This window comes from Paroedura picta, chromosome 4, assembly GCF_049243985.1.
Source record: "Paroedura picta isolate Pp20150507F chromosome 4, Ppicta_v3.0, whole genome shotgun sequence".
NCBI classification, from domain to species: domain Eukaryota; kingdom Metazoa; phylum Chordata; class Lepidosauria; order Squamata; family Gekkonidae; genus Paroedura; species Paroedura picta.
The window spans coordinates 145,456,226-145,466,646 of NC_135372.1; the positions used below are offsets into that span (position 1 = coordinate 145,456,226).

The following is a 10,421-nucleotide window of genomic DNA, read 5'->3' on the forward strand; positions in this document are numbered from 1 at the left end:
TGTTGGTGGGCTCCGTGGTTTGGATCTGTGGACACTTCAGAGTTGGTCCTCACCCCAAGGACAAGGACTGGGCACCTGCTGATGCTTATGTGTTGGGACTCCCTGCCTCGTCCGGCTGCTGGCGGTGGGTGCCCACTTTGTCTGGGCACAACCACCCCCCAACCCAGCCAGCCAGACCTCACGCCCACTCGCCCCACCGGAGGGGTAGAGAGCTCAGGGCCACCCGGAAGCCACTGCACCAAGCCCCTGCGATCCAAGCGACAGGTCCATTTGCCCTCCCCCTCCCCCCAGCCATCAACCTCAGCCTGGCCAACAAAGGTCTGCCAAGCAATTGAGCCGAGCCACCAATGGTGTGCGGAGACCCGCCAGCCTGGCCTGACCTCAAAGCAGGGAAGGCGCAGACGGAGCAGAGCAGAAGAGCCGTTCTGGGTTGGGAGGATGGCCACAGAGCTCCGCCTCCCGCCTCCAACCAGGTCATACCGCAGGTGGACAGAAACGCAGCAGCCGTCCCTTGATGGCACTCATCCACCAGGCATGAAAGGCCCATCCCAGAAGAGGGCAGGGGAAGACCGCAGCCAGCAGCCCCCCCCCTGCTCTGCTGGCCACTCTGCCTCCTGCCCTCCGCTGGCTCTCTGGCCACTTTGCCCCATCCTGGGGCCACCTGGAAGTCCAGCCTGTCTTCTCCCTGCTTCCTTCTGCATAGCATTTTCAGCCATGCTCCTCTTGGTGGCAGCTGCCCGGATCCATCCATCAGACCTCCACTCAGTCTCACCCGTGTCCTGGCACCAGGCACAGAAGACTGGCAGAGGGCAGCCAGGGCCCTCCGAGCTGCCCATGTTCCCCTCCCTCTCCACGGGGATCTCAGGCTCTTCTCTGGCTCCGGAGTCATGGGCAGCCGCTTGCTGCAAGAGCAAAGGGGGCAGGAGCTGCCGAAGGAAGAGCAGCCCCCTCCCCCCTCCCCCCGTCCCCGTTGCTCAGAGACTCCCTGGCCCTTCCCAGCCGCCTCTCGCCCAGCCTGCATTTCCCCCCTGCCAGCCCTGATACCTGATCCGTGCGGATTGTGCAACGGCCTGAGGAGGAGAGTGTTCAGCTCAGCTTGTTCTCTATTCATCACCTGGGAGCCGGGCCTCTTTCCCCCTCCCTCCCTCCCCCCCTCCCCCCCTCCCTTTGGGTCAGCCACACCTGGCGAGAGCTTAAAGCCCAGCCCGGGTCGGCCACAGCCCCACACGCTCGCTCGCTCCGTGCAGCTCCGCCATGAAGTCCGGCGGCGGCTGCCCCCTCCTCCTCCTCCTCTCCTCGGTGGGGCTCCTCTTCCTCATCGCCCAGCTGCCGGGCACATCTGGGCAGAACACAACAGGTGGGTGTGAGTGGCAGGCCTCTGGCAGGCGAAGACCCGTCACACATGAGCAGTGGGCACACCGCCCAGATCCCAGGCCAGCGGGCACTCTGACATCCGTGTCAAGGGCATCTGCGTGCCCTTTCCTCGCCCTTCGGGACGGGGAAGGGCGGCTTCCTAAGGCCCCGAAGCCCAGTGGAGAGAAGGAAACGGGACGGGCCACCTGCCCCTGTGTCTTCCCCCTGCAGAAAAGGCCGGCAGCTGCCCCCAGACACAGACGGTGATGAGCAGCGCCGCGAACTGCACGGAGGAGTGCCAGACGGATGCCGCCTGCGAGGAGAACCGGAAGTGCTGCCCGGCGGGTTGTGGGACGTCTTGTCAAGTCCCTGATGGTACCCCCTGCTTCCCTTGCCTTCCGCCCCCCCCTCCCCTCCCCCTCCAGGGCCACCGCAGGGCCTCCCTGGCAGGCTGGTCTGGCACAGGGCCTTGGACAGGCTGCGCCCCGCAAGGAGGAGCCCAGGCCCTGGCATCCCAGGATCGAAGCAGGGAGGCCGTCCCCAGGCCCGCTGCACCCCACCCACACGGCCCTGAGGCCTTGGCCAGTTCTGGGTTCGGAACAAAGCTTGAGGGACGTCCATTTCCCAGGCTGGTGCTGTGTCCCTCCAAGGGCCATCTCAAAGGTCTCTGGGGAAGCCGATCCGTGCCGTGGCCGCACAGGGGCAGCTGGACAGGCCTGGCCTGCAGAATCTTTATGGTAAAAGAATTTGTGGGGGGGGGGGGCAGCCGGGGCTTCTGCTTGGCATGCAGAAGGCCCCAGGTTCGATCCCTGGAAGCATCTCGCGTTAGAAGGACCAGGTGATGGGGAAGATTCTTCTTGGCCTGAGACCCTGGAGAGCAGCTGCCAGTTTGTGTCGACAAGACTGTCTTGGATGGGCCACGGCTACAGATTCAGGAGCAGGCGGCTTCACGTGTGCACGGTGTTTGGGGAGGGACTGTGGCTCAGTGGCAGAGTGGCGGCCAGTCGGAATAGAGGACACGGACCTTGATGGCCGAAGGGTCTCCTCCGGAAAACAGCAAGGTTTGTGGAGGATGCTGGTGGTGCCGTGTGGGACGGGGGATGGGGAAGCAGCCCCCTCATTCCTCCCCGTCTTCACTGCCGGCCAATCGCTCTCCGGCTCGTCCTCCTGGCAGTAGGCATGCCAAGCGCCGGTGGGGGGGGGGGTGAGGGGGGCACAGCTCCAGGCCCTGTTGCCCACTGCTCAGGAGAGCCTGTTTCTGCACCCAAAGGGCCGCAGGGAGGAGCAGGAGTTGCTGGGGCTGCCGAGCTGCACGCCGTCTCTGGATTGGGGCCTGGCCTCACCCTTCGCAGATGTTTTTGAAATGGCATCAGCACGCCTAGGAGGGGCCCGATCCCTCCATCCCTTGTTGCCCATGCCAGCTTCGAAAACCACTAGAGACTTGGAGGTGGGGAGGGTGGGGGAAAAGACTGCGTAGGAGGGAGCGGGAGTGTATGACTCTGTGGCATGGCACCCCACTGAGGTACCTTCCCTCCCCAAGCCCTGCTAGGTTTGCCAGGTCCCCCCGGACACTGGCAGGGGGTGGGGGCATGTTTGCCAGAACCAGGCTGTGAAGCTCCTGGAGACTTGGGGGGGTGGAGCCAGGGGGGAGTGACACCTATGCGTGTGACTGTTTGCAGAAAGCACTGGGTGTGCAGCTGAGCAGATGTGCTTCTTGCAAGCCAGAATAGCTTGAATGGCCGTGGGGCACTGGGAGGTTCTTGAACCCTCTGAGGGGCAGTTTCACAGTCACCCCACTGGAGTTTCTCCCTCTCCAGGGCACCAGCTCAGTCCCTTAGCATCAGCTGTGCCCCCAGTTCTCCCCCCTCCCAAATACATGGCTCTGAGACATCCGGTGAAGGTTGCCCAGGAGCCAGCACTGGAAGAGGGCAGCCTGGTCTTCCTAGCCTGACTGCAGCCTGGTCAGAAGATGGGGGGGGGCATCCAAAGGCATGGAAAAGTCTCTCCTCTCCCCCTCCTGCACCAAAGGATTCCTCCCCAGTCCAGATTGCTCCCCCCCCCCCAGGACTTCATGACTTCCATTGGCATTGAGCATTGATGTGGCTTGCAGGACTTCCGCTTTCTGATGTCAGTGGTCTGTCAGGTGACACAGCAGAGCATGATGGGCGGGGGGAGAGGCTGTTTTGATGAGAGGAAAAGGGGGGCTGCCTATGAGTTGTTTACAGGAGAAATGGGGAGGAGAGGTTTGGCGTAGAGATGCCGGATCCTGCGTTCTTGCAGAGAAGTGTAAAAGGAACAACAGAAGAGCCCTGCTAGATTCAGACCAGGGGTCCTTATATATTGCAGCATTATATCTCACGCAGGGGCCAACCAGTTCCTCTGGAAGGACAACAATGGGGCAAGATAATAAGAGAATCTTATTTGGATGACAAAGGCATAAAGTGATTGCTAAAGGAAGATAGGGAGATGGCAGGGAAGCTCAGTGACTTTTTTGCTTCTGTGTTCACCGTGGAAAGTGTGGGGCACAGACTGATGCCAGAGGCCCTATTTTCAGGAAGGGAGTCTTAAGTACTGAGACAAATTGAGGTAGCCCCAGATAAAGTTTTGGACTCACTGGAGGTGCAAGTAGGTGCGCTTCCTGATATGTCATCTTCCTGCCCAGCCTCCATCTTGGAGGGGTTGAGTTTCTCGTGACTCTCCTCAAACTGTCCAGCTATGGCTTCCAAGATGTGTTACTGGGCAGTAGTTGGCCAGGTCCCAAGGATCCAGCGATGGTTTCTTCAGCTCCCTTCAGCACCTCTGGGATCTCTCCAGTAGACAGGGAGAAGTTGACAGTATCACCCAGGGGGCCTCTTATCTGCTGGTAACTTGTCTTGAGCAGCCAGGATGGACAGGGATCAAGGGGGCAAGTGGTCACCCTCACCAGCTTTAGCAACTTGTCCACTTTGGTGACAGAGAGCTGCCTGAAGCCCTCAAACATATAACCCTCAGACGTCCAAGGGGCATCCAGTTCAGTTTCTGTATCAGTCATGGTAGGAAGGTCACGGCAGAGTGACAGACTTTGCCTGCAGAAAAGCTTGCCATTGCCTCACAGCCTTATTCCAATTGGCTCCCTTCCCCAAGGGTGGTAAAAGGGACCGAACTACCATAAATAATTGCGCCAGGTGAGAGCTCGCGGGCGCAATTTCAGGGGCAAAAAACTCACTTTTAGCCACACTCACCGCCGTCTCATGCGCCTTCATCAGCATGCCATAAGATGACTCTTCCTCCTCACTCGCTTGAGCTGCCTCACTGCGTCTTCCTCTCCCAAATTGCCACCGTGGGCCACAAAGCCCGTTTTAGGCGGGAGTGAAGAGGGCTCCCAGGAGTGACCCCGTCAATGGCAGCTGCCAGGCAGGACGGCCAGTCCTCCACCAGCAGTTCGCCAGGAGGCAACGTGCCCAGCACAACTTCTGCCGTTTGGTCGGACCTTACCTGAGGAGATTCTGCTGAGGGACGGAATAATAATAATAATAATAATAATAATAATAATAATAATAATAATAATAATAATAATAGGAGTTGGGTTTTATACTCTGCTTTTCAGTACCTGAAGTAGCCTCAAAGCAGCTTCTAATCTCCTTCCCTTCCTCTCCCCACAACAGACACCGTGTGAGGGAGGGGAGGCTGAGTGAGCCATGAGGTCCTGATGCTGGTTGTGCTTGCAGGAAATTGGATACACACTTTTCTTGGATGCTTTAGGATGCTTAGGGCTAATCCTGCGTTGAGCAGGGGGTTGGACTAGATGGCCTCTATGGCCCCTTCCAACTCTATGATTCTATGATTCTATGATTCTAAATATAGGACCAGACCAAATTGTTCCCATGCCTCAGGGTTACCAACCTCCAGGTAGGGCACTAAGATTTCCCACTTGTACAATTGATCTCCAGTGGCCTTGGAGGAGCCACCCAATGGCATTATACCCTGCTGAGGTCCCTGTCCTCCATGCACCCTGCCCCCCTCCAAAAACAATCTCCAAGCAGAGTAGTGAGCTATAAACAACTGGCAGCCTAGCCTGGCTGGGAGGGTGACCTGTGCCATGCCTGACCCATGCCAGCTTGGCTGTTTCTCCTGTCCTGGAGCCGGACTGGCCCATCAGAGGACTCTTCCAAGCAGCCCCCTCCTCCTTCCTTTACGCTACAGAGAGACTCTGTAGGTTCCTTTGGGGTGTGCAGAAGATTCCTCTAGCGGGGCCATCCCCTGGGTGAATGATAGGCAGGCTGCCTCCTATTTCGGCCCCCAGTTAGTTCATATGTGGCTCCTTTGGGGAAGTGGGCTTCCCACCTGAACTTAGGCTCAGGGGGGTGCGGTATCCGAGGGTGCAACTAGCCAAGTGTCCTTTTGTTCTTTTTCTTCGATGATGGCTCTCTTTTGATGCTGATTTCCTGTCGATGCTCCTTGCCTTAATGAAGACCGCCTTCGGTTACTCTAATGCCTGGGATTCCTGTGTGCTCGTCCTGAGGGGCTTTTGGGGCTGCACCCGAGGGTCGTGACAGAGGGGTGGTAGAGCCAGACAGGGAGCAGAGAGAATAACGGCAAAGGTTTTGTGTGTTTTAATCTCTACCCTAAAATGAGTTGAGGGCCGAAATTCATTCCCAGCGAGTGGCTCCAGCAGTCCGGCCGTCTGACGTGTCAGACAGTGACCATCTTCTCCTCTCCCCTTGCAGATAAGCCGGGCTCCTGCCCAAAGTTTACCGACGTCATTTCTCCTCTGGGCTTCTGCCAGGACAAATGCCTGAGGGACTCGGACTGCGAGTCCACCACAAAATGCTGTCTGAACGGATGTGGCAAAAGGAGCTGCTTGCCCCCCGACCTGTGAGGTGAGTGAGTGGGGTTGCCCCCGGGAGCCTAGCATGGGGACCTGGGCAGGTGAAACATTGCCTGCATCTATATGGCACCCCCAGGGGAAACCCAGAAACAAAGTGGGTAGCTCTAGGAATTGCTGGAAACTCTATGGTAGCATTTTTTAAAATGGAAGTGGAGTGACATGGAAGCTGGTTTCGTGCCCCCTCCCATATCCCTGCACACAGCTAGGGTTGCCAGCTGCAGGACAGGAAATGCCTGAGGTCTGAGGGGCAGAGCCGGAGGAGGGCAGGGCTGGGGAGAGGAGAGGAGAAGCCTCAATGGGATCCAAGGCCACCTTCCAGAGCAGCCGTTTTCTCCAGGTGGACTCATCCCTGTCCCCTGGAAATCCCAGGAGACCTCCGACCTGGAGGTTGGGAACCCTGCCCACAGCCCTCTTGCCAACCCCCAGACATTGCCTAGTAGCCCTAAGCAAAGCAAATTTTGGAATTGGGGGGAAAGGGGGGAGGAAAGCCCAGGGAGGTGCACAGCATCCCCTCTATTCCTCCATCCAAATCATTTATGAATATGTTGAATAGCCCAGGGCCCCTCCTCTCCAAGAAGATGAGGAACCATTAACAAGCCCCCTTTGGGTGCAATCTGTCAACCAGTTCTCGATCCACTTAACAGTAACAGGATCCATACCGCATTTTACCCACTTGTCAATAAGAATATCCTGGGGAACATTATCAAAAGCCTTACTGAAATCAGGGTAAACCATGTCCACAGCATTCCCGGATTCAGCAAGGCAGTAACTTTCTCAAAAAAAGAGATAAGGTTAGCCTGACAGGACTTGTTCTTGTGAAAGCCATGCTGATTCTTAATCATTGCAGCCATCCGCTCTAGCTGCTCAAGGACCGACTGATGATTTGTTCTAAAATTTTGCCAGCTATAGACGTCAAGCTGACGGGTCAGTACTTTCCTGGATCCTCCTTTTTCCCCTTCTTGACGATGGGGGCAACATTTGCCCATTTCCCTTCTTAGTCATAATTCCCTCCTCTTTTCCTTTTGCAGCAATTGTGCTGCATCATATAGCAGCAATGCCCAGGACAAAGACCTGCAATTTAGTTTCTAGGAACACCAAAGTGTTTTGCCTACTAGAGTCAATCCAATATGGGCGTAAGCATGATGAGTGGGCTTAGGGTTGATCCTGCATTGAGCAGGGGGTTGGACTAGATGGCCTGTATGGCCACTTCCCACTCTAGGATTCTGTGATTCAAGAAAGTGAACTCTTAGATGGGCCTTTCTCCACCAAGGTTTCTTGATGGCCTGGAAGGGTTTCCCAAATGGGTGGGAGTTTATGTCATTTTTAATATAATTTTTTAAATTTGTTAAACATTTATCAAGTGATATGGCCATATATGGTCATGCTGACCTTCCCCCCCAAAAAAGGTCAGTGATGGACCAGGAGGGGGAGGGAAGGGGAGGCCCCCAGCAGAAGCATGGACATAGCTATACTCCCCAACCATATTCTGTAGGATTTCACCATTGATGGGGTTTCTCGAAGCCTGAAGAATGTCTCATGCATTTCTCAACTGTAAAAAAATTGAGAAAGGCTGCTTTAGACCAAAATCCCTAGGGCGCTTCTAACACAAATAATGAAGTTGCTACTTAAATCGATGCAAGTTTGATATTATCCTTATTAGAGCTTCCAGTGTGCCCTGAAGCCATGATTTAAAATCATTTCCAAATAAGTGATTTATGTTAACCCTGGCAAAGCATTCCCTGCACAGCGCGCCAACCATGGTTAAGGCATTTTTCTCCCCCTCCTAGTCTGGCACATGGAGGCCCTCAGCCGGCTCTTAGGCTGGCAAACTCAACACTAGTTTCCCTCTGAGATCTCAATTCATGTCAGAGCAGGAAACCACTCCCAGCCCCCACCCCAGGAGTAGAAGGCATTGATGGAATTCTGGGGGGGAGGGGGGGCAGGGGCCCTTCAGATGTTAGTTATGCCTGATCTCAGCCAAATGCCTGGCGGAGGAGCTCCCTTTTGCAGGCCCTGCAGAACTGTTTAAGCTCCGTCAGGGCCCTGATCTCCTCCGGGAGCTCGTTCCACCAGGTGGGGGCCAGGATGGAGAAAGCTCTGGCCCTGGTCGAGGCCAGGCGGACTTCTTTAGGGCCAGGGACCATTAGCTGGTTGGTGGTGGTGGAGCGCAGAGCTCTTTTGGGGGCATAGGCAGGGAGGCGGTCCCTCAGCTCCACTGGGCCCTGACCGCGTATGGCCTTGAAGGTAATTACCAGGACCTTTAGATATACCTTTTGCAGGCCCTGTGGAACTGCGAAGGTTTCGACAGGGCCCGCAACTCTCCTGGGAGCTCATTCCACCACACAGGGGCCAGGACTGAAAAGGCCCTGATCCTACTTGAGGCCAGGCAAACCTCCTTCGGGCCAGGACAGAGAAGGCTCTGGCCCTGGTTGGGGCCAGGCAGACTTCTTTAGGGCCAGGGACCAGTAGCCGGTTGGTGGTGGTGGAGCGCAGAGCTCTTTGGGGAGCACAGGCAGGGAGGCCTATGTGGTGAGCACTTGTTCTACCCAGTGGCTTGTGCACAACCTGACCTGTATCCTGCAGAGGCTGAAATACCAGCAGATCCATTTTAACGCCAAGCCATCGCTCAGTGGCAGAACATATTTTTAGTGCAAGGAGGTCCCAGGTTCCACCCCCAGCAGCATCCCCAGTGCAAAGGGATTGGGACCCACCTCAGCCGGAGACCCCGGAGAGCAGCTGCCAGTCTGAGTGGACAGGACTGCCCTGGGAGGGGTCTGGTTCAGCCGCAGGCAGCTTCATGCTTGTCCCGCCGACGTCCAGATGAGCAGCACCTGATTCCCTTTGGGCCTTCTCTCCACAGATGCATCCCGGTCCCTGCAGAGCAGCTGCCGTTGGGCCACCTGCTGCCTCTCCGGACCTGGCCCCTGAAGAGGTGACGGCATCACTCACCTGTCTTCCCACCAACTCCTTCTTCACCTGGCAGCTTCTCCATCTTCCATGTCTGGAGGGGGCCCCTGAGGCACTTTCCCAGTAAAACTGGCACTTTCCACAGCACCTCTGTCTCCTGTGGCTGTGTCTGCTCCGCCCCTCACAGCCCCGTTCTCCTTTGCTTGCCACAGGTTATAGAACCCTAGACCCCTAGAGTGGGAAGGGCACCCAGAGGCCATCCAGTCCCACCTCCTGCTCAATGCAGGATCAGCCTCAAGCATCCAGGAGAAGGATCTGTCCAGCCACTGCTTGAAGACGGCCAGTGAGGGGGAGCTCCCCACCTCCTTAGGCAGCCCCTTCCACTGCTGAACTAGACTCCTAGAATCCTAGAGTGGGAAGGGGCCATGCAGGCCATCTAGTCCCACCCCCTGCTCAGTGCAGGATCAGCCTCCAGCATCCAGGAGAAGGATCTGTCCAGCCGCTGCTTGAAGACCGCCAGTGAAAGGGAGCTCCCCACCTCCTTAGGCAGCCCATTCAATGGCTGAACTAGACTCCTAGAATCCTAGAGTGGGAAGGGGCCATGCAGGCCATCTAGTCCCACCCCCTGCTCAGTGCAGGATCAGCCTCCAGCATCCAGGAGAAGGATCTGTCCAGCCGCTGCTTGAAGACGGCCAGTGAGGGGGAGCTCACCACCTCCTTAGGCAGTCCATTCCCCTGTTGAACTAGACTCCTAGAATCCTAGAGTGGGAAGGGGCCATGCAGGCCATCTAGTCCCACCCCCTGCTCAGTGCAGGGTCAGCCTCCAGCATCCAGGAGAAGGATCTGTCCAGCCGCTGCTTGAAGACGGCCAATGAGGGGGAGCTCACCACCTCCTTAGGCAGCCCATTCCCCTGTTGAACTAGACTCCTAGAATCCTAGAGTGGGAAGGGGCCATGCAGGCCATCTAGTCCCACCCCCTGCTCAGTGCAGGGTCAGCCTCCAGCATCCAGGAGAAGGATCTGTCCAGCCGCTGCTTGAAGACGGCCAGTGAGGGGGGAGCTCCCCACCTCCTTAGGCAGCCCATTCCCCTGCTGAACTAGACTCCTAGAATCCTAGAGTGGGAAGGGTCCATGCAGGCCATCTAGTCCCACCCCCTGCTCAGGGCAGGATCAGCCTCCAGCATCCAGGAGAAGGATCTGTCCAGCCGCTGCTTGAAGACGGCCAGTAAGGGGGAGCTCCCCACCTCCTTAGGCAGCCCCTTCCCCTGTTGAACTAGACTCCTAGAATCCTAGAG

General features: G+C 57.0%; 1 protein-coding gene across 2 annotated transcripts; it reads left to right on the forward strand.

Moving 5' to 3' along the window:
• Positions 1-1,173: 1,173 nt before the first annotated feature.
• On the forward strand, positions 1,174-9,274 carry LOC143836621 (waprin-Phi1-like). 2 transcript variants are annotated; one of them, XM_077336116.1, is made up of 4 exons: positions 1,174-1,357; positions 1,585-1,698; positions 6,060-6,212; positions 9,081-9,274. In XM_077336116.1, the coding sequence occupies exons 1-3, from the start codon at positions 1,255-1,257 to the stop codon at positions 6,209-6,211; spliced, it is 369 nt and encodes a 122-aa protein (XP_077192231.1). In that variant the 5' UTR covers positions 1,174-1,254; the 3' UTR covers position 6,212; positions 9,081-9,274. The 2 variants fall into 2 exon arrangements, with proteins under 2 accessions (XP_077192231.1, XP_077192230.1); XM_077336115.1 differs by having other exon boundaries at positions 1,183-1,357; positions 1,585-1,728.
• The last annotated feature ends 1,147 nt before the right edge of the window (positions 9,275-10,421 follow it).